This window comes from Mycetomoellerius zeteki, unplaced genomic scaffold (genome assembly GCF_001594055.1).
Source record: "Mycetomoellerius zeteki isolate Tzet28-1 unplaced genomic scaffold, Tzet1.0 scaffold96, whole genome shotgun sequence".
NCBI lineage: Eukaryota > Metazoa > Arthropoda > Insecta > Hymenoptera > Formicidae > Mycetomoellerius > Mycetomoellerius zeteki.
In genome coordinates, this window is record NW_017257999.1 from 163871 (window position 1) to 187882 (window position 24012).

General features: G+C 33.1%; 1 protein-coding gene across 1 annotated transcript in view; it reads right to left on the reverse strand.

The window, feature by feature from the left end:
- RhoGEF3 (Rho guanine nucleotide exchange factor 3) overlaps positions 1-24012 on the reverse strand; it is a 203627-nt gene that overhangs the window by 71032 nt on the left and 108583 nt on the right. Inside the window, exons 6-10 of the mRNA XM_018460695.1 lie at positions 23057-23982; positions 22607-22744; positions 21402-21784; positions 20142-20885; positions 19412-19868 (exon numbers count right to left, since the gene is read on the reverse strand). Coding sequence (XP_018316197.1) covers positions 19412-19868; positions 20142-20885; positions 21402-21784; positions 22607-22744; positions 23057-23982 — 2648 coding nt within the window. The remainder of the gene's footprint in view (positions 1-19411; positions 19869-20141; positions 20886-21401; positions 21785-22606; positions 22745-23056; positions 23983-24012) is intronic.

The window sequence follows — 24012 nt, forward strand, 5'->3', positions numbered from 1 at the left end:
AGATGATCGCAAGTGAGACATTAAAAGATAATAAATGCATACAAATGAAAATATATCAGGAAAAATGAATCTCGATTCTTTTCTTTGTAAAAAGGTTCCGTTTCACGAGTCCGCAATTAGATTAGTACATTGCAGTGCAATGAGTGCAGATCGGAATATCCAACGAACAAAAGCATACAACGATCATTTTATCGTTAATATCGATCGGCTGTACAAGGTATGCAAACTACTAAATGCATTTCATGTTGCCAGGGTTTCTCAACTTGATATGAAATATTGTTATAAATTATTAAAATATTGTTGTAAGTTATTGTTATAAAAAGAAATATTAAAATTTTTATCTTGAAACTCCAAACTTATAATAATTTTCTCTCAATTTTACTCATAAACACACATTACGAATAAATTCATTTAATTTGAATTTAATTAAATGAAAATTAGATTATCAAGTAACTTTATAAGTTAAACTATCTCTTTCTCAGGATTAAATAAATAATAGTTAAAACTTTAACATCTATCCTAATACATGTATATATTATATATCATTAAATACATTTCAATTTATTAAAATATCTGAAGACTCAGAGATCTAACGATAAAGATGTTATTTTCAACGAGCCAATTATTGTTTCATTTAATTCTGCTATTTCCTTATTGAATATTCAGAAGAAAGTAAATTCTAAAATGACGCAGTATGTCTGTTTCCGGCGATGAACTTTCAACAAGAATTCCTCTTTCGTTATTGCGTTACAGTTTGATGACGGCATATTGCGTTTGATGCGATAACTTTCTCGCTTAATATCGACGACAGCGCAAAACTCTCGGTCCCGTTACTGCGATATAGTTTAATTGCATTTTCCATGAAGACGCTCGAAAGCGTATACGCCTTACCGAGACTACATTACCAAGAGAATCTCTTTGTCCGAGCTGTTGGATTCTCCGCGATCGTTTTCCAAAGAGATCAGCCTCTTCAGTGGAGAGAGTGTTCGAAGGGGATGTTCGATCGAACTCGCTAAATCCCGTTTTCAGTTTCACGCACAATTCCGCAAAGTCGCGCCGCATAAAAAAACCTCTTCTTACATCCGCAGATTCAATGATCGAGAAAACGAGATTTTCCTTGCGAATTTTAAAAAGGATTCCATTTCAATTTCATTTCGAAGTTACGTTGTACAGGATTGATTCTCGGAAGCTAAGAAATGCGAGCACCTTAATAGAAACATATCTGAGACAAATCCAACAGAGAGAGATCTCGCTTTCGTATATTTCAATTTGCGTCTCGCACAGTGAATGCTTCGTGTATATTCTCTTTACATTTCATAGCCCGGAAATAATTGCGCGATTTTTCGTACAGCGACGTCATACAGAGGTGAGTGTGGAATGAAAGCGGATAAATGTGATTGAAGGCTGAATCCGGAGGGTACAAACTCGCTCTTTGGAGAAAGTGTAGCGATTGAATACGGGAATAACCACCGACTGGGCGACTGGCATAATTAGTAGAAGTCGAAACAGGTGGAAGTACATACGTTAACGGACGTATAAATTTTTAATTTAAAACCGGATCACACACGCTGCGATACCATTCGCTCGCCACATTACATATGCGTACGTCCCGCAATTATTTGTCTCTGTCGTTTGTATCGACGTTAAACAGACTGCATGACTATGTCGAACGATGTGCTAAACATGCCCGGTTGGGCCCGTGTTTAACGATTCAGGAAATTCGGATAAAAGGGGATGCGGGTGTATGGAGAGAGTGGGAAACGCCTCGCCCCTTTCGAATCGTGTTTTACGTGACTGGGCGGAACATTGGGGACGAGCTTATTTGTGTTGAGCCATTGCCCAAACTAATTGATGCTCGCTGTAGAATCCACTGTAAAGTACATGGATACCAATGCAAATATAAGAGCGCAAACGCTCGACCGCTGCATAATCTTTGCCGAGTGTTTCATCGTTTTAATTCTGATAACGTGGCCGGCAACTGGCATGAATTCACGGAAGAATCTTTCGAAATGTAAAAACGTGAGACCAACCCGTATTCGGATATGATTATGCTTTTTTTTTATTTTTCACGGAATTCGTACGTAATATATGACGAAAATAATATAGGAGGCGTTCATGATCTGAATATTTGAATTACATTGGTTTCACAACTCAAACGTGTGTAATTCTGTGTGAAATCACAAATGCATACATAGATATTCGAAACGAAATTCTGATGATTTGGCTGCTACTCTCAATTCATGTAAATATAGTCTCTCGTTCTTCTAAAAATCTAATTTGGAAATTAATTCAGAATCTATTTTTTCTTGCTCTTTGTGTAAAAAAAATGTTGAAATATCAGATTTTAAATTACAATAATTAATTTGTAACATTAAAGTGAATTCTTTATTATTAATCTTTTAACATTTGTGTGCAATTATTAGAGAGAATGCAAATGGTTATGTAATAATATTGAGTGGCGCAATATCGTAATAATTTAGTGTTCTTGAAATTAGAAAAAAAATTAGAGTATAAAGATTTAAATACAAAATCTTTTATTTGACATAGTTTTTAACTGGCTTAGTCTACGACATCAAGTGTGATAAGCCAAATGGGGTTAACACGTTCAACAAGAAGTGTAATTGTACTCGCGCCGTGCATACTTTATAAGTTCACTCGAATGTCGCCGAGAATTCCTAGTACTCATCCGACTCATTATAGATTAGGTCAACATAGGTACTTTACAGGGTGTGTTTGTGAAATGAACAAATTGAATGCGAAATCAATCGCTATAAGTCTAGATACATTCTTAAAATTCGCATAAATCTTTGACTGAATTAAAAAGTCATTTAAAAATAATTTATATACTTCTCTAATATTAATTTTTTATTTAATTTATTTAATTCTTTGAAATTTTTAATTTTATGTATACATACTTATATAAAATTATAAAAATTGCGAAGGATTAAATATATCATATTAACTAAAAAATTAATGTGTGTGGTAGAAATAAATTGTAAAATCGTAAAGAAAATATTAGAGGAGAAGGTGGTATTATGGTCAGTGTACATATTGTGGCCTCCTTTAATATCTCCGCTATTATATAGCGAATCCTAATGATTACTTATGGAATTATTAGTTCAGTAGCTCGCCATTACCATGACGCTATTATTACCAATACTCAATAGCACTTATTATAACGCATTTTTACTTTCAAGTATTTCGAAACGTTTTTGAGGTACACTTTAGCATTTAATTACACCTACTTCCTCATTTTTTATAAACTTGAGCGTATTATCACATGAATATATGTATTTTTGAGTGTGTTATTTGTTATTTAATATTTTATTTGACTGTATATATTTTGAGTTATGCAAATTTAAACAATGCCATGGCATTTTGTTAATGTGGCCATCTATAGATATTGATTACTCACAACTTCTTTTTTGAGATATCAAAATAATTATTTGATAATCGATTGTATAGCTCTACGGTTAATCTATAGTTTAGATTATGTGTTCTATTTTTAATACTGAGATTGTTAGTGCTGAGCAGCTTATATGCAGAAGTTACGTGAATGTATATACATTGATTTGCATACATTTTAAAATGTTTTACTTTTTTGTTAATTTTGTAACTAAATACTGTTTTCTAAACAAAACTAATATTTTAAGACTATTTTTATGAAAGGTCGCATTACCATCCATTTTTTTCTTCCAATCATCATGCAATGTCGCCACATTTTTATTAATATACGTATCCTAAGTAATAAATATTTCGTAACTTTAAGCCCAGAATCGATTCAACAACATTTTAACGAATGTAATTGTCAAGTTTTAAACTTAAATATTGATTATTAACAAAGTTATTGTGTGAAATGTAATTGGTGTCATAATACCTTCTCCTCTATAAATAAATTTTTAAGTAATTTTTTATGACTAAGTACACACAAAAATATCATTTTACTGCTAAGAAAAGTGATTATTCTTAATTGTTTTTTTTTTTTAAGTAACGGTTATCTTCAACAAAGCATATTTTCTTGAAGAATAAGGCTTAAAATATACTTTTTACAAATTTTAGGAGAGGGAGAGAGAGAGAGAAAGAGAAGAGAAGAGAAACATTCATTATTATGTACTCAAAACATTCTGCTGTGCTAAGAAAAGTGATTACTCAATTTATTATTTTCTTTTAAGTAATCGTTATTTTAAACAAAGAAAATTCTCTTGATAATAGTCTTAAAGTATTTGCTTATTACAAATTTTAGAAAATTCATTATCATGTACTTAGCACAAAAGTTTATTTTCTTTTAAAAATATAAAGAAATTAAAAATTTTATCGAAAAAATTAATTTATGTAATAAGCAAATCGAATTTGCTTTAATTTGATAATATTGATTGAAGTATTAAACTTACTAGGATTTTTTTTCAGAATACATTTTGCATACATTTAATGTTTATGATAAATTTAACTTATGAAATACTTAAAACAAATAATTAATACATAAATACAGTATGTATTTTTCTGTGTGTACATATGTATAATTAAAAATTTTTGGGATTAATATACACATACGTATATACATCAGATAAAATAAATGTACCAATTAATGAACAGTTAACGGATATGACCCAATTATTGGGCGAAACGACAAAAATATGAATAATATTAAATTTTTAATATTGTAAGATTGATATATACGACTTTAAATAAATTCGTTATTCACTAAAATTTAATGAAATGAATTTATTTAAAGTTATATATTAAAAGCTTAATATTAAAAATTTTTAATTTCGATTAAGAGAAATCTATTTCCAGTCTCAAAGCTTAAATATTTCAGAGTGTGAATTTATATACATATCTAATTCCACAAATCGCGTGTCGAAATTTTTTTTGATCTTGAAACACAATCATAAACAGAAAAGATATATTTTTAAATGATGAAATTTTGATATATTCTTAAAAACAGTTTCTTCGAATGTATATGAACAATGCAAATCGAGATAGTATAAATAGTATCTTTATTTAGGAGGAAGAAGAGCGTTTCTTAATACTCTTGAAGCATCTTATTAGTGAGAAAAGCATTTTATCGAAAACATCATGGTAAATTGAAGGTATGTGTAATGCGTTACAGCGGAGAATACTGAGCAATGGAACTCGAATGGAGCGCTTTTCTCGAATATCATTCTAAGGTATTTTTTGCAAAAAAAGGGGTACGCTTCCGTGGGTGGAGCAAATGGACGGTTTCTACGGTGAGGTTTCTTGGCGAGCCCGGCAACGCTCTCGGCGAGCACGATGTGCGCGAGCCGATGAATAATTGAGGCAACGGGATACGAGGAGCGGAGGTGAACGAGCGCGCCCGGGACTCAAGCAGTTAAAAAAAACTGCCGCTCCCGCTAGGTCCGTCATTCATTCCTTCGTGGCGACTGCCGCGAGTGGCGGGATTAATTGCAACGCATAAGTCGCCCTATTTTTGTACGGCGATCGGATATACGCGCGTATTGCTTTGAGCGACGGGCTTCCATCCCTTGGTAATGGCCGAACAACAACCACGCCGTCTTTTCCGCGCGCGCATTTAAAATGTCAAATCGAGTTATTACCGCGATGCTGACGGTTGTAATTTATCGGACAAGTAATTGCAGAAATAACGAGCTACCGTGGACGCGCGCGCGCGCGCGCGTCCACGATTCCGTTTTATTTTACTCGGAAATCGTGCAACGATGACGGGATGGGGATGCGGAAGGGAGAAATTTGCGGAGAACATTGATGATTTCCATCTTGGAGGCTGGTAACCCGCCCTCCTTTGTACCAGACTAGTCCATCAGCGCGGCAGCGGCAGCATAGCGTTTTCGAAGTACAGTAATTACGCGGATTGCAATTAGTTCGACCGCTGGTCGCGGCTGGAACATCCGAGAGTTCATTTTGCTCGATTGTTCGTCAAGGAGAAAGAAATGTACGTCTGCACCGTTGCTTGATCCTAATTGCACATGCGGTGGCGATGCGCCGACGGCGCAATAATGGCTTTTCGTCCGCATTTTCGCACTTTCGAAATTCTTCCCGCGTCATCGCGGACGACTCACTGCGAAACGAAAGAGTATAACGAATCGAAATTTCGCATGTGAATTTCGTGGTGAATTGCGACCGCCGCAGTAAAAACGTTTATGTCACGTCATGGTTGTACATTATTATAAAAGTTGCGCGTTTTTAAAACAATTTGTCGTACATCAATTTGATGAATTTTAAGACCAGTATTCATAGTCCGTTCTTATTTCAAGATCATTTTAAGTAATATCTTAAGATATTAATATGATTCTCTGATTGCTTCGTGATATTTTGAATTAGTTGTTTCTTGTCATTATATATAAACATCTATTTACATTAATATTTCCCGTCCATACTAATTTTCTAATTGTGGTCGGACACTGAAACAATTACGTCCCAGTGTCTAACCGACTGTCCGGCTACGGTACATTGACGCATTCTATTACTTATTTAAATATTTTAATTAATAATTGTTATAAGTGGGTTCAAATAATTTTTCCTTGTTTAAGGGAGTCTTGAGTTTTCAAATGAATACAAATATTTATATTAAAAATCTTTCTGATAATATAAATTGTATTATTTATGATAACCTATGCTTAAACGTTCGCCTACTAGTACATTTACCTTATTTAGAAGTATAAGTTGTAAAAATAAGGAAAATAAATAAAGAAAATGAAACTAAGCTCATACTAATCTTTATTGATTGCCTAATTGTTTTAACTTTCCACATATAAATAATGTTTAGCATAAGTTGAAAATTGCAAGAATCAGATAATTAAAGAGACATCTGGTTGTTAGATAGATTCAAATTCTATATCAATATTTATATTCTAAGACCATATGTCTATCCTCGACCTTTCCCGAGCAGTTCTTCTGAATGTTTCTTAGTATATCACATTTAGTAATACGCGTTGTTACAAAGATATAATGGAAACGCAAAACGAAAGCTGGTTTTGGAGAAGTTATATTAAAATAGGAAGTTCATTGGCAAAATGCAATTTGTGTAATAAAGTTTATGAAGCTAAAGACGACAGACTATCGATGAAAGCAAAATTGCACTTACTTAAAGAGCATAAAGTACTTTATATCAACAGAGCAATTTCACATAATTGCTGGATATATTACAACCTCTTAACTGGATATAGAGCAGTGTGCAATATCTGTGGTAAAATTTGTGATACTATAGAATCCAGATGTCGAAAAAAATATTTTAACAAGATACATCTATCGATAATACGTCAACAATTTTGGGTGCGGAAAAGTAATACATTGTCAGGACAAATGGCTAACTGCAAATTTTGTGGCGCTTCTTATCTTTTTACATACGCGTTCACATGGACAGAAAGACGATTGATAAAATTATATACAAAGAAGATAATATTTTATTAAATGAAAAAGATAAGTGTATCCCTTACAGAAATTTGATACTGACAGATAGTGATTAATTATTTATTATGAGTATTAAAAACACTGTTTTTCAGTGCTTTTAATATTCAAAATAAGTAATTTTCAGTATTAAATTAGTTAGTATTAAATTGGATTTTTGTAAGGAAAGTATGATAATACTTTATATTTTAAAAAACAATAAGACGAAGTGCATTATTAGTGACTATATTTCTGGAATATTGAACGGAAATTGTTTTAAATAATTACTTAATCTTACATATACATATATGATCAAATAAATATTGATAGCCTGACAAAAGTACCGCAGAAAATAACATAGTTACATTAATAGAAATCAGTAACATAAAAGAAAATAAAACGTTTGCATGTCTCAGTAACTGATATTCAAAAATCGAAGTAAAAGATAGTAGTAAGTATTATGCATATATTAATGTTTTATTCTCTTTGAGTTGTATATTCTAGTATAACGAACATATATATTATATTATATATATAAATATAAAAGAAATGTATATAAAAAATAAATACTTAGTATTTAAAATATTACAAATATTCTCTCTCTCTCTCTCTCTCTCTCTCAAGTGAATAAATATAAATTGATATAATATAATATAATAAATTGATGTTAATTTCTGCATTTTCAATTCTTTTAAGATCCAATAATATTCGTCTTTAATTTAATAAATTTGTCATTTTTATTTAGCGCTTAAATATTCAGCAATTAACGAAAGTTCCCGTAATCGGACAAGGAATTCATATTCATGTATTTAAATCTTCATTTCTTAAATATCCAGATAAGAGTTATAAAAGTGACATCCTTCTATTAAATAATTAAATAATGTACGTAGAACATGACATTAATTATAACATTAATTATAACATTAATTACCCCAATGTATTTCTCAATATTTTTTATCACTTTGTGTATATATATGCAGGCTATCCAGCAGTTCAAATTCAATAGGCGACGATGATATACATTTCGAAGAAGACATTGAAAACTAATAATTGATTAAGTAATAGCAGTCTTGACTTTAATACATTCTAAGCAGGAATAATTGAAGAAACAGAAATTCCTGACAAGAATAATTATTATGCGAATTTGTTCACATATAGTACACAAAGGACATCCTTACAAGAGATGTCTCTACAGACGTTCAAAAGATATCCTACATTCGGAGGATGTTCGATCTTTTCTTTAAGATATTAGTTACTTTAAAAAATTTGTACGTTAACTTTAGAAATTAACGATTAAAAAAAATTATTTATAATCAGACTTTTTCGTACAATTATTAGATTCCAAAAAAAGTATTATAAATTACATTAATTTAACACCATTTTAGTGACATTAAAATTATCCCGGAAAATAACGGTTTGTAAAATCCAACAAACTTCTATCTTATTTCGTAATAAATTTATTTTACATTTTATGATTTACAAGTTTGATATATATCATGAAATATAAAATAATGATTACATATAATCTATAGCTTTTTCTGGTTTAAATAAAATGTACAGTTAATTTACACATTTATAATTGACACATATGTACAATATACACATATATTGTTATTTTATGTATTTTGTGTAGTGGGAATCTATCATTATAATGTGTTAAGTGCAACGAAGGGAGGGAAAATAAATTTTAACTTCGTAAAGTGATGATAGGATTAATTAATTAAAGTTAAGAAAATTTAATGCAATATGATTTGGTGCTGTTATATCAATCAAAGTTCTAATGTCCTAATTTTTATATGAAAAAAATTTATTATATATATATATTAGTATCAAGATATTTTAATAATTTATTAAAGACTAACACAATATAACATATATTGTTGCAGATTATATAGGTCATCTTATATATCCAAAGATGTATAATAAATATGTGAAGATATGATATTGTATATCCAAAGATATATAAAATGATAAATGCTAAAAGAAAAATGCTAGAAGGTAGCATTTTGATTGCCATGATAAAAGAAATTATTATTAATAGTTAGACATTTTTTATAAATTTTAAATAATTGAATACAGTCAAATTAAATTATGTAATAAAACAACAAATGCAATAATGTATTGTATGAATTAATTGAATATTGTATTAATATAATTAATACAATATATGAAAATTGTTGCAATTGCAGCTAATTCCTTTATATTAAGTTTTCTTTACTTTTAATGAATTTTATGCTTTTCTCTGATATACATATATTCTCTGATTACATATAAATGATTTATCGTGTCTTTAGAATTTTTAGTTACAAACGATACATTTTATATATTCCATAATTATATTAAAATGCATATACATATTCAAGTAAACTACATAATATTTTATATGATTTTATTGTACATATTGAAACATGTAAAAACAATTATGTTCACATAAAAAGAAAATGTTCAAAATTTATTGACATGTAATTGTATTATATTTAATAATATGAATGCATTGACTATGCCATGAGATTATGGGTGATATTTATAGTCTATTTTTATTTTAAAACCATCTCAAGTAATGTCTTAAGATGCTAATAATACGGCTTTTTGATTGATTCATAACTTCTTGAGACTGTACTTAAGACGGTCTCAAATATAAGATTTGACTATGAATACCGGCTATGCCTACGATTAGGTATTATATATATCAAAAAATTAACGGAAAAGAAAAAGTGTTTATCTGATCCAATCAATATACGTGCGTTTAAACTTGGCACTTACCGTCACGATCTCAAATCACTCTACGGTGGCACGTGTTGGTATTGCTGACGAAACCGGTGTTGTTATCGTAGGCGTAACGCGATCATATAATCCTTACTTGAAACATGAATCCCGATCGACTAGATTGTTTTCACTTAAATATAATAGTTGGCTGTCGATGCGCATGTCATGAAAGAGCTAAATGCGGATATAATATATAATATACAGAGTATATATTGCATATCCCGTAAAGACTGTAATAATGATTAAGAATTTTCTGAGATGATGTTATTATAAGACGAAAATTCTAATATAAAAATGTTGACATTATAATAGGTTTTCAATTATAAGAATTTAAAGTTAGTAAATCATACTCTCTCTACTTAAAATTTACGTGTTCAGATGTGGTACAACGCAAAGTGCTAAAAGCAAAAGTCAATTGTTACCTCTTATTAAGCGATATAAAGATTTCATAACGAACATTAAGGGGAGATATCTAAGATCATTTTGAAATGAAAATTCTACACTATTAAATCTATAGTGTTAAATTTAACTTAACGTGAGTCGCCACTGCTCCTACTCAATCATATCGTTATTTTATATTAAAACAATGGTTATATTTGACACTATATAATGTCAATTTGATATTATATAGTGTCAAATTGACACGGTATAGAGTTTTCAAATTTAACTATTGTTTTGGTAAAAAATAATGATATATTTAGTAGGAGCAGTGGCGACTCACGTTAGGTTAAATTTGACACTATAGATTTAACCTTCTGAGGACCGGCATGTTTTTGATCGACTTTTTTATTTTAAGAGCTAGAATTTTTTTGTCAATATCATGGGCTTGAGTGGCGAAAAAGTGGCGTCACTGTCGAGTCTCTAAAGGGACTTCCGGTCCTCCAGAGATTAACAGTGTAATACCAAAATGTTGAGGGAAAATATTTTTTAATAAGTATCAATAAGTAGAAATATTAGTAATTGTATCTTCGCATACATAATTTTTATATTATTGATATTTACAAGAGGCAATAATTAGCTTTCACTTTTAGCATTTTGTGTTGTATCTATACTCAAACGTGCAAATTTTAGGCGATATAATTCGTTAACTTTAAATGCTTAATTCAAAAACTATTATAGCCTCGATATTTTGGTATTAGAATTTTTGTTTTAAAATAATCTTAAGAGCCTCTTCTTAAGCGTTGTTCCGATCTTTACGGGACATCCTGTATGTTTGCGCGCGCACAGACTCTCTCTCTCTCTTTCTCTCTCTTACTCTCTCTACACAAATGATGTGTAAATTCCAATCGAGTAACCTTCCGTAATGTATATATCGTGACGCGATTGCCGGCAGTAATTATCTAAAATTTTGCAAAATGTACGGTTCACTTTGGAACCTGATAACTCAGCTTTTAGACATGCTAGAGTAATGTTCGTGGTGTTACTTTAAAAGAAAAGTTTTCGACTTCAAAACCTATTGGTAATGTTTGTGGTGACATTTTCACCCTGTCTTTATTTTGTTCGTGAAAAACTAAAACGTAATGAAATTTTCAGAATTTCAATACGACTTGCTTATGGTCTTCGCGAAAAAGACAGTTTGATGGAGCAGAAAAAATTATAACTGTTTCAAAGTCGATATTCTTTATAACGCACTCAGAAAAATTGTCCTGTAATCCCGGGAAGCTGAGATACAGCCTCTTAAAGATCGGCAAAATTTATAGATTTCAAAGTGATCTCCTAATTGTTATGCGAAGTGTATTTCAAAATTTTGATCATTTTCTCTTTCCAATATTTGCAACATTTCTGATAAAAAGAAAAACAACTATTTCGTTTATTCAATTATATTTTCAGCCCTATTTTTTTTTGCTTGGAAGGTAAGATATCTGTAATTATTATACGAGGGAAAGAAGAACCATTTTAGCCATTAATGTTTTGATAGAGGTTAATAAAATAATAGAAAGCGTCAGTGAGCCAATAATTTAGTAGCATGATACTCGCAATGCATCATTCGGGCAGTGATTAATGGCACGCGCAGTTATTGCTGAAGCGCATCGCTAAATGCGTCGAATCGCAATTTGTTGATTAATCAAGGCACCCGGTTGCGCTATCAAACTGACGAGTAGAAATCATAATTTCCGCTTGACTTTGACGCGAAACGCACGCGATTTGCACTTTCAAGTGTATCAAGTGTATACAGTGCTATTCCAATTATGAGTGTGAATGAATACGTGTGTGGCCGCGAAATCAATACTCGTCTATCTACATGAGGATCAGCGAAATGGACCAAAGAAAATAAGCGGCAGCACGATGCATCGATGCGAGCGATGAAGTTCCAAATATAACGCAAACAGCGATATATTTTGATTGAGGGGCGCGAGCGTGCAATCTCCATCATTTCGAGGGCTTTTAATTCGACAGCTCGATGTAACATTTCGCATTCGATTGAATATCGCATATTCGAAAAAATAAGACAATAAAATTCATAACCGCACAGTTTGAATATTCAAGAAAAGAATTAATTAAAATGAATTAATTTTTAATTATTTCAGAGATAATTATTTCCCTTATTGACGCCCGATTTTTCATGCCTTCACGTTTCTAAGAGTAATCTGACTTGAGTCTAATCTCGTATGAAATAAATATTTAGTAGATTCGATGACTTTGAAGTGGAAAGTTCACTTCGATCAATCTTGATAAAGCGATACGTCAACAAGTTTTGTGGAAAAGACTTGGAGTAATTTGTGAAGTGTACGAACATTAGGATTATACGAAATGTTAATTTCCGATCAACCCGTCGAATAATTAGACGACTCTCGTCTCTAATCGGTATCAGCGGTCGATTCCTCGACGTTTGGCCGACCACCTGTCGCACGAATTACGATCCTTGGAAGATTAATACTCCAAGCGTGGTCGACGTCGATATATAGCATAGAATCGAGCTTTGCGACCTGAGAAGCTGTCTCAGTTTCCACGTCCACATACAGAATTCTCGATATACGTAGGTGTTGTTGAAAAGTAAACGAGAATTTACTTGATCATAACTGTTATTGTACTGTATCCAATAGCGGATCTGGTACTTTTTCTATTTTCGTAAAGCAACAAGAAAAAAAGAGACATAAAATATTCTTTGAAATTCTTTTTATTATTTAATCAAAAGAAGTTCATCGACAGTTTATTTATGAGCAAATTAAGAAATTTAAAAGTTAAGAAAGAACTTCGAAAATTATTTGAAATATATTTCTTTTAGGTGAAATATAGAGAGGAGAAAATAAATTAATTTTATAATTTTAGAGTTATTCGACATTTCTATAAAATAATTTAGTGGAGATATATTGTAAGATATACACACATTTACAAAGTACTATTTTAATTAATCTAATTTATATTAAAATAATAAATTATATTAATTTATATATTAAAATTGAATGAAACGTCAAAATATTCTCGTGGCTGGTATGTATATTGTTAATGATTTTTATATTTCATTCTAATCATTCTAAATATAGTATTTTTCTAATATCACTCTAGTTATCATCTTTGATATTGACATTAAACAATGTGTATTTTAAGCATAAAAGTTGTCCTTATTATTATTGCTATTACCGCGACTATCATGTTATTATATAGTAAATATTACTACGGATGTGCAATAAATTGTTATCGTAACTCTCCTCTGTTATTGTACCGTGACTTCATAGTGTGATAAGGAGAAATATATCTTTCGCGCGTTTTCGTAAAGTAGTAAAAGACGCATGTATAAATATTATATTTGTTAATGTATTATTAATATTAGATATTATATATAATTTCTCTTCGATATTCTTTTTATGTGAATATATTTTATAAGTCACAAAAGGCAAGACTGTTAAAAATTTTTTATCATCTTTTATGAAATTTGCTATTTTCTATCACTTAAATTCTATTATATTTGATACTTATCTTTTCGTCAAGGAATTTTTCCGATGAAATAAAATAAAAGAAAAATAAAAATGATAAAGGATATTTCCAAGGAGTCGTAAAAGGAAGGGTAGTATGATGCATCGATCGCTGACACTTATAGCGTCGTGAGCCGAAAAATGTGGTTTCTCTTGATAGATAACACTCCATAAATATTAAATAAACGTCAGTCATCGCGCGCACGTAAAGTGAGATTTGAATGGCCTAAATAAAGATCGATATTTTCATTTGCCGATAATACTATTTATTTCATTTACTGGCTGCCACTTTTATTAAAGGAATGCTTATGGCAAACATTGACATCTACAGTATGCATTATACGAGATGATCTATAGTTATTAGAGGATTGATGGAGAGAGATGAGTAATGATCTGGATGTCATCAAAATGAACGATCTCATGCGAATGGTTGCGACATCAAATTAATAATACTTCTCGACATATTTTTATAACGTGCTAGTAATATTGGAAGAATAAAATATAATAAATATAATATCTGTATATTTATAAATTTATATATTTATATGTAAATCTAAATACTTATTTATATATTATAATATTATTTGTAAATAATATTAAATTAATTTAATAGAGGAGAAGATGGTATTATAATCTTCCGTTTATATTTTATTAACTTTGTTAATAATTAATAATTAATACGTAAATTGAAAACTTAGCGATTATATTACATTTGTCAAAAAAAAAGTATATTCCTCAATCAGTTTTATAAATTCAAAGTTATAAAATATGTATATTTATTACTTAAAACAAAGCATAATAGGCTTCAAAGAGGAACTTCAAAGAGGAACAGGGATGTGACTTCCCACAAAAATGAATTTAAAAAATTGGTTTTGCTTAAAAAACGCAATATTTCACAGAATTATAAAAAAATAAAATATTACAGAATATATATAAATATAAACATGTACACTTAATTTCTTTCCTCTATAAGCTGTTCACTAAAAATCTATGGTGTATGTGAACTACTGATTAGCGATAGAGTTATAATGAATTTATTAAATATTAATTATTTAATACTATTAAATAATAATATTATTTTTATATACGTAAAAGCTTCGAAAAAAAGAGGTTGTCAATCAGCACTCTTAAAAGACTTATATATTAATAAAATGTTATTGTTTAGGGGCCTATTTTGTAATTCTTAACGACTGTAACTATAGCATTACAGTGCGATTTCGCAGGTTTTGTACATAATAAAAAATCAACAGTGTAATGCTATTATGACAGTCGGTAAGAGTTACAGAATAGGCTCCATTAATCCTTAATCGAGCAAAAGCATTAGCTAATAGAACAGTTTGGACGTCAAAGGTCCCTATTATTCTTTAGACAAATTTTGAAATAAAATGCAATATTGAAAAACGATAGTAAAACTTATACTTGGAAAAGTTTGTCACAAAACATTTGAAAAAAAACCAAAACAAAGTCGCACAAATGATTCTTTTTGAGCTGTTGAAATCCTCCCCTTTGTCCGGTTAAAGATTAACTTTATATAGCTCGAAATATGTACAGCCAAATTAAATATTAAATAACGAACAACAAACTCAAGTATACATATATTCGCGTGATAATACGTTCAAGTTTATAAACAATGTGAGGAAATATATATAATTAAATAAATACTAAAATGTACCTTGAAAATGTTCCGGAACTTGATAAATAAAAATACGTCATAATAAATGCTGGCTATTGTGAATGACATCGTGATATAACGGCGGATTATTAAACTATTCTATAAATAATCAATATAATTCACTATATAATAACAGAGATATTAAGAGGAGTCATTATATTTTATTTACAAGAGCTATGTAATACCATCTTCTCTTTTATTATTATATTAATTTAAATGTAAGTTAATTTAATATTGTTTATATTTATAAATAATATTAAATATATGTGTAAATAAAGTAGATCGTATAAAATGTTTGTAAAAAACTGCTTATAATAAAAAAAAATCTCTCATCTTTTTTAGAATGGCTGAATTGATCATCAATCATTTTAGAATGATCTTGAAAAATTTGCAATCCTCATCTTACATCTCGCGATTTCTTACGGATATCCAATGTCTTCCAACGTGACTTCCGTTCCGATAAACTCGGGAACGCGCGGTTTCTGATGTTATTCCATACAGTAGAAACTCACGCAAAGAGGTCGGTAGATCAAAAGTTTTGCGTTTCATGAATGTTAGAAAGAAGGAAGGGAGTTCATGGAACTTCGCGTTTACTGGATTAAATGTCGGGTTCAGAAACGTTGGAAACTCTGTGCACATAACGTCAAGTTTGGAAGTCTGATGGCGCGCACGAAACGACCAACTGGACAAGGTTTAGCAAGAGATCAGTTAGCAACGAAACGATCGACGTAGCGCTTTACGCTTCGTCTCATATCGGAATTGAATATCTGAGAATTTCAAGTTCGTACCAACTTCAACATCGTAAATTTTTTGGAAAAGAAGAGATAGAATCGTGGTGTGTTGAACTTGTATGAAGTACCTGAGTTAAAGAAGGTCCTAATTTATTTTACTTTCTTTTTTAATTCTATTTATAGAGATATACTACAATAAGCTAAGTAAAAATAAAATCTTTATTTCACTCACTTATAATACAAAAATAAAATATATCTTCTATATAGAATATTTGTAGATAAACAAAAAAATTTTTTTAACTCTGATATTGGGCCTTGTTGTATGTATTATATATGAGTATAAGTCTTAAATAAAAAATAAATTAAAAATAACAAAGAAATTAAACATTATCTTTCTAAATCAGTTTTAAAATGATTATTAATTATTAAAAAAAATTCCTTAGGACTTACTCTATTCTTAAACATCACAATTATCTATAATTTGATCTGTAATTAATTTTTTAATCTTTAAAAATTTCTAGCAATTGGATACAATTTTGGCTTCTTAAAAATTAGTAGTATATGAAAATCGTTATCCCTGGTGGAAGTCCCATACATAATAAACAAATAACAATGACCATAGCAATAATCACATAAACCATTAGACTACCGAGGCTAGGACGCTCGTATGGAATACAAGAGATCCGGGTTCAACTCCCGGCCGAGGTAATATTTTTCGCAATAAATTTAATTACAGTTTTTTTCAGTTTATTAACATCTTTAAAAATATGATGCTTGATTGAGCATCGAAATTATTAGAAATTAATTTAATTCGCGAGATTACTAATGTAGTTTAATTGCGTTTGTAGTTTGATAAATTCGGCGCGCAGTTCGAAAAAAAGACTACAAATATGATATATATGCAAATACATATATGTATAGTATATTTAGTGATTCAAGATTTGAATTATTTAAAGTATCAAAGATCTAGCTAGGGCCGTATAAGCTTTGTAATTGCTAATATTTATATATTTAGTACTAGGGCTTATTCAGCTTAGGTATCTTATTCTTATTTTTCTGTAGCGTGTTTCCAATGAAGAATGCTTTTCGCATTTTGCATTAAAAATAACAGCAGTCAATCAGAAATCATTTCTGCCATTTCACCGAGGCTGCTTCATTATTCTGCATCGACACGAAGGCACGAATCGTACGTGGGCCGCGTGTGGGCGAGTTTACACTTGTGCCCAATTGTCTCGATAAATGCGCGATTACATCGTGTCATGCTTCGCATGCGCGTTTCCAAACAAAGAAAAATTCTCGTGACAACAAAATTTATTATTGATGTGATGTTCATTACCTCGGCAACGGTCGAGGAATTAAATCAAGAATTAGGTCACACCGATTCGTATGCATTTGCATTCTTGCACAAAACTGCAAATTGGCGGCAGGCGATAGCAGTCGCGACGAGTTTCAAGAGTCTGCGTATCCGGTCTATCGTATCTATCGTATTATCGCGCGAATAAGCAAGCTTGTTAGTCTGATAAAATGATGCGAAAAGCAGAAACGTAAGAATTAACGAGAAATTAACGCGTACGTTTTCCTTGCGGAGATATATCGATGTGTCTGTTGCACGCGATTACACTGTTAGTAACATGTCATCGCAGATTCCACGTCATTCGTCATCTCGCGATTGAGCAAACGAAGGACAGTTCGCGTCGAAAAAAAAAATATTCGCGAGGTTGCGGCGCTAAAATTATATATTCCCGCCGGACAAAGGACGCGCCAACGACTGTCGTGACGCCTCTTCCCTGCGACAGTTTAATTGAAAGTTTCACACGTGCCGTTTTGCGTGCAAAGCGCACGTGTTTTTATACACAAATGCAACCTCGCGGTCTCGTCTCTCAACAGAGACGAGAGTGTCTTTTAGCACTTAATAAATATAACGTCAGGTACACATTAATATTGCGCCAGCTGCAACGCTTTGTGACACAAGTTCTGCAGATTTCTCTCTGAATAATCTATCTTCCAATACATTTATTTTATTTTAATTTCAATACTTTTAATTTTGTTTTATTTTTATTTTTATTTGTATCTTTGAGCAGCTTCATGTTGAAAGCTTGTAAATAAACTGAAATGAACAGAGAAAAATTTCGAACATGTCTTCGTGTTGTACGCAAATATTTGCCAATTGAATTTCAATGCTGTAAAAATATTAGTCTACGATATACATATACGCGTTTAACTGTATCCATTTCTGTTTCCATTTCAAAACCCGATTTTAGGAAAATCGTATTAGAGGTGAACATATCTACGTAAAATCCAATAGGTGTCTATATCGATTCTCGTATTTTATCGGATTATTGTGGAAATAATAATTATGAGAAAATTTTTATAGGGCTTCTAAAAAAATCGATGTGTTAAAAGAGCGTGCTTCGTTAAAAGCGAATTTGCAATAGCATTTTTAAGTCTAATTACATCGTAACGTAAAATGCAAACTTTAAATATCGATTTCAGGAGAAATTCGCAAATAAGCGCACGCTGACTGTAAAATTTGTATTGGAGGCTTAACTCTAATCCCAAGGATGCAGCAAGTCCGATAGGCTGTCCCGACGCGACGTATGTAGAGCACGTATAATGGAATACCCGACGGGGTTTCGATCGAGAGCCAATTACCAGCGCAATCGAACGGGCGCGGCACGGTGGCCCGGCAACCCAGTAAACTTAACCGCAGGATTTAAACGATCGCGGCTGCGGGCGCGTACTGCGTTTAAGGCGAATCCATTCGTGAATCCACGAAGCCGTCTGCCTCGAAATTGCATCCGTCGTTACATTCGAATGGGACCAGGAACTATAGGCCACCGCGGGCGACTTTCCATCGAGATCTCGCTTTATGAGATTTATCTGCGCGGACGAATCACGTACTTGCAGAAACAATGCAGGAAAAAGATCCTATTACTGGTACTTACCCTTCCGCCGTGTTGTGTGCCAGGAAGGATTTGGGCAGCGACAAGGATCGCTGGTGAGGGTCCAGGACGATGTCGCTCGTGAGCGAGTCTTCACCTCGAGTTGGCGCGCTACCAGGCCTGGATAGTGTGCCGTCCTTCGGTGGTTCTATCAACATCTTAAGCGAACCGATCACAGCATCCTCCATCGGTGTGGACGCACCGGAGCTCTTTGCATTCCGCGGACTCTTCGTCACCGTGCGATCCGACGTGGTAATCCAAATATCGCTGCTCGAAGACGATGAGGTGGTCGTTGACGAGGAGATAACCGGGCCGCCGCTTGGCGATTTATTGACGACGTTCATTCCTTGAACAGGCGACACTCTCCTGTCCTTGCTGTCGACGCTCTCGAAGGATCCCGGGAAATCGGGCTTCCGGTATACTCGGTGATGCACCTGATCTCTCTTCTCCGCTCCAGAGCCTATTTTATTTACAGAAAACTCTAATATAAATGGAATCTAAATTATTCCGCTTATCTCATATAGCACAGATCATTCCAATAATGTTACATTTCGGTAATATTACAACGTAATATTACAATAATGTTGCTGTAGTTTCTATATGGATATTAAAATAAAAACTAACTATTCTAAAAAATAAGACAATATCAATTAATTTAAAATAAGTATTTGTTTCTACTTGTGACATTTTAATTTAATAAGGTAAATTTTTTGATAATCAAGCTATTACGGACCATTCCCGTTAGTTCCCTCCAACGGCGACCATCTATTGGCCTGTTTGAGCACGGCTTTGGGTCTCTCCTGATACTTGCCCTGCTGGCTGCTTCTGCTCTTCCTTGAGTTATCTCTCTCACGAAGCTCCCGATCATCCATTCGCTCGAGGGAGGCCGGTGAAGAGCTCGCACTTCCGCGATGACTACCAGCATCGGTAGAGAGTCTTTGATGTGCCGGATAACTTTGCGACAGCTTCATGAAAACTGGTGGCGCCTGATTTGGCGAATACAAGGTTTCTCTTTGTGAGCAATGAGGCCAAAAGTCGCACGTGCTGCTATTACAACGCAATTTTGTATCTGGGCTGATACAAAAGTCCTGATTGGTGGATGGTGCGTTCGAGTTTGGTGTTGTAGCACCTCTCTGCAGCGTCCGTGGCCGCCTTGATTGCTGCTGTTGTTGCTGTTGTTGTTGCTGCTGCTGCTGCTGTTGCGATTGCGACTGCTGTGGCTGCTGCTGCTGTTGAGATTGTGAAGAATTCGATGCTTTCGAAGATTGCTGTTGTTGCTGCTTGGAGGATATGATGTAGACGTCATACGTGTTGTTGCCTCGTCTCTGATCTTGGCTCTCATCGCGACGTTCATAGCGGCTCGACATCATATTTCTCGGCACGACGCGGCTTCGCGTGCCATATAGGTATTCAGTCACCATCTCCGTTTCGCGGAAAAGATTCTCATTTATGGTATCGTCAGTGGATTGAGCTTTTCCTAAAGAATTTGGGAAAAATGAGTTCGATTTTGATCAATTTTGATCTTTGACATGATAATTGCATGTTTTCTTCACAATCCTTTTTCTTTCAGTTTTTTGTCCGCCAAATTTAATATCATCAATATTCGATTTTTAACAATTAATCTACTATGTAATTTTCTATATATTTCATAAAATTTTCTATTTTCTTTACATTCTTCGTGTTTTACAAAACTTTCCATTGCACATTGATTTTTCTATAAAACGTATGGAAAAATGAATAGCTATGAGTTTTATGCAAATATTTTCAAATGTAAATATTTGAAATAAATTTTGCAGGAGTAAGAATGATTTATTATAAGGATATAAGAATTTTCTGCATATATAACATTATCCTTTCACGAGAATATGAGGTTTATAAATGATACATTTGAGAATATTTATTCTTCGCATCGTAAATATTCGCATCATAAATATACGCTTGTAATTAGAATTAAATTGTCTTGGGCGTAAGACATCCAAGAAAGAGTACTCACTGTTCTGAAGAACATGGCGCTTGGACCTGTCATTACCCCGATCATTCACAATTTTCACAACAACTCTGTGTGCCTCGTTTGACTCCCGGGAGTGTTCTCTCTGCGGGCCCGTCGTTCCCGGTGACCTTTTCTCCGGTAATTGGAGACTCCTGGATCTTCTAACTCGGGATTGATGAGAATCGGGCGACACCTGATTGGTCCTAGCGCTCTGGTGCTGTCGCGAGGGATTGCCGCGTCTGAATGGATTAGGCGTAGGTGATCGCCCTTGTCGTCCCTCGCTGCTGGACGAGGAAGACGATGAGGAAGGTGAATTAAACATCTGTTTTCCTGACTCGGAGGATCCGGGCGATCTTCTGAGCCCTTGTTGGCTTCTATGGATTCTCCTAGATATAACACTTAGGCGTTTCATTTTCACATAACACTGCGAAACATTTTGCGATGCAATACTAAATTAATTAATTTTTTTAATTCAGGAGTAGTTCTACCTAATCTTTTTTTATCGTCACCTGGAATATTTTTATACTCCAATTAAATCAATATTAGTAACAACATATTTTGTATTATTGTTTTTTAATTTATTATAGTATTTGTGAACATTATGGACGTGGATTTAATCCATAAACAATTTTCTAAAAAAACGTAAATAGAAAGCAAATAAATATTAAACACATTAAGTAGTTTATTATGACATATAAAAATGAAAATTTTAATTAACATAACGCTTTTATTTCGATGGAATTCACATATTCAAAGCTTTGTAAAGAATAGTTATTAAAAAAATAAATAAATAAATATAAATAAATAAAAGTTATATACTCATACAAAACAATATTTTACGCTCATTCATATTTCTTTTCGCCACTGGGATATAAAAATGCCCCAGGTGACTATTCCCGAGATACATACATATATGAAATATTAATTTAAAAAGATTGAAAATAAATGCCTAAAATGTGTATTATATATGTAGATTAAAAAACTGTCTAATGTCCATTTTTACCAATGTAGATAAATCTCTGTTTATTTTACTCTTTATCTCAATCCAATTTTTAGAACAGGAAAAAGATTAAAAGTAAGTTAAACCGAGATTAAAGTTAATCTATGTTAGTAGAAATGGACATAAATAAAATACTTTACAATTTTTGCTATTTTCTCTGCTGAACTTCTATTTCTATGAGAATTTCATAAGTTTTCAATATGCATACCCTTGCCTGTTGGGCGATATTCGTTCGCCGTTGGCGCGAATCGATTCTGTGGACGAATTCAAGGCAAGAGCTGATGACGACACCAAACTGAGATTTAAGGATGAACCAGGGTTATCATCTTCGTCGCCATCTTCATATCTAGTACCGAAAAATCAATATTTTCAATATATTTTTAAGTTTCTGTTAATACTGTTAACATTAATATTTCATGGTATAGTGATCACTATATTATAATAATCGATTATTATAATATATCTATAAATTACATGAAATATAAATTATAGACTATCATGATTAATAAAATACCAATATTTATATTTATTTAATTCTGCTGCTATCAATTTTATTTTTTCAAGGATTTGTAATCGAGACTGAACTTGGCTATACATTAAAAAAATTAAGTTTGCCGACAGAGTCGTTCATTGCAATTAAAAAGTCTTTTTTACATACCCTTCCACTGAAGAATCTGTATTTTCTGCCAAACTAGGCATAATGGATTTTGTGACACAACTGTCGAGACTTCTGAATCCCATCGATGATGATGACGAGCTGGACGATTCGAGATATCTCTGCGCGAATTGCGATCTTCTGGAGGATGATTGATCTTCCAGAGACTTGGCTTGCGCCATACGATACTGTTGCTGTTGTTGTTGTTGTTGCTGATTCGCATTTTGTCTTTTCGACCTGGAGGACGCTAAACCGGAATTCTTCCTGGACGGAAGGGAGCTCCAGTTGACCTGGTGAGGTGGCGGCGATGGTGGCGGACTGATGATGTCGCTATCGACGATGGCATTCGATCGCGGTAGAAAAGGGGCCTTGCTACCATAATTGCTGCGCACGGCAGGGGAAGACGAATGTCTGGAGGAGGATTTTCTGCCGGCGACGGCGTCTTGGAACGCCGGTGGCGGCGATATAATCGGCGTGATCGACGGTGGAGAGAAGGACTCCGGGATGCTGTGCGGCGACGTGCAGGCGCTGGTAGTGATAGAGTCGAAATCCTGGCTGTGCAGTGCGAGAAAATCAGGTCGCTGTGAGTCTAATCCCCTGGTAAAGTCCTGCGGACACTTGCCCGGCTCGCTGTTGCAATGATAGTCTGCTAATTTAACCGCCGCCCGTCGCGACAACGGTAAAGTACCAGTGGCCGCGGTTACCAAGTTGCTCTCATAGTTTGCACGACGATTTTCGTCGAGAGACCGCTGCTGTACCTGCACCCAGCCGGAACGGCCTAAGTAAACGCCATCAACCTCGCGGTCGCACCATCGCACAGGCGAGAGCTCGCGACTGCAATTGCCGCTGATAAACAGCTCGCCGGAAGTACCGCTGTTGCCCGACAAGAAGGAGTTTACGGCATCGCGTCGACGGGAACTGGCGGAGACCTGCACAGGGGAGAATCCTCGCTAATAGAC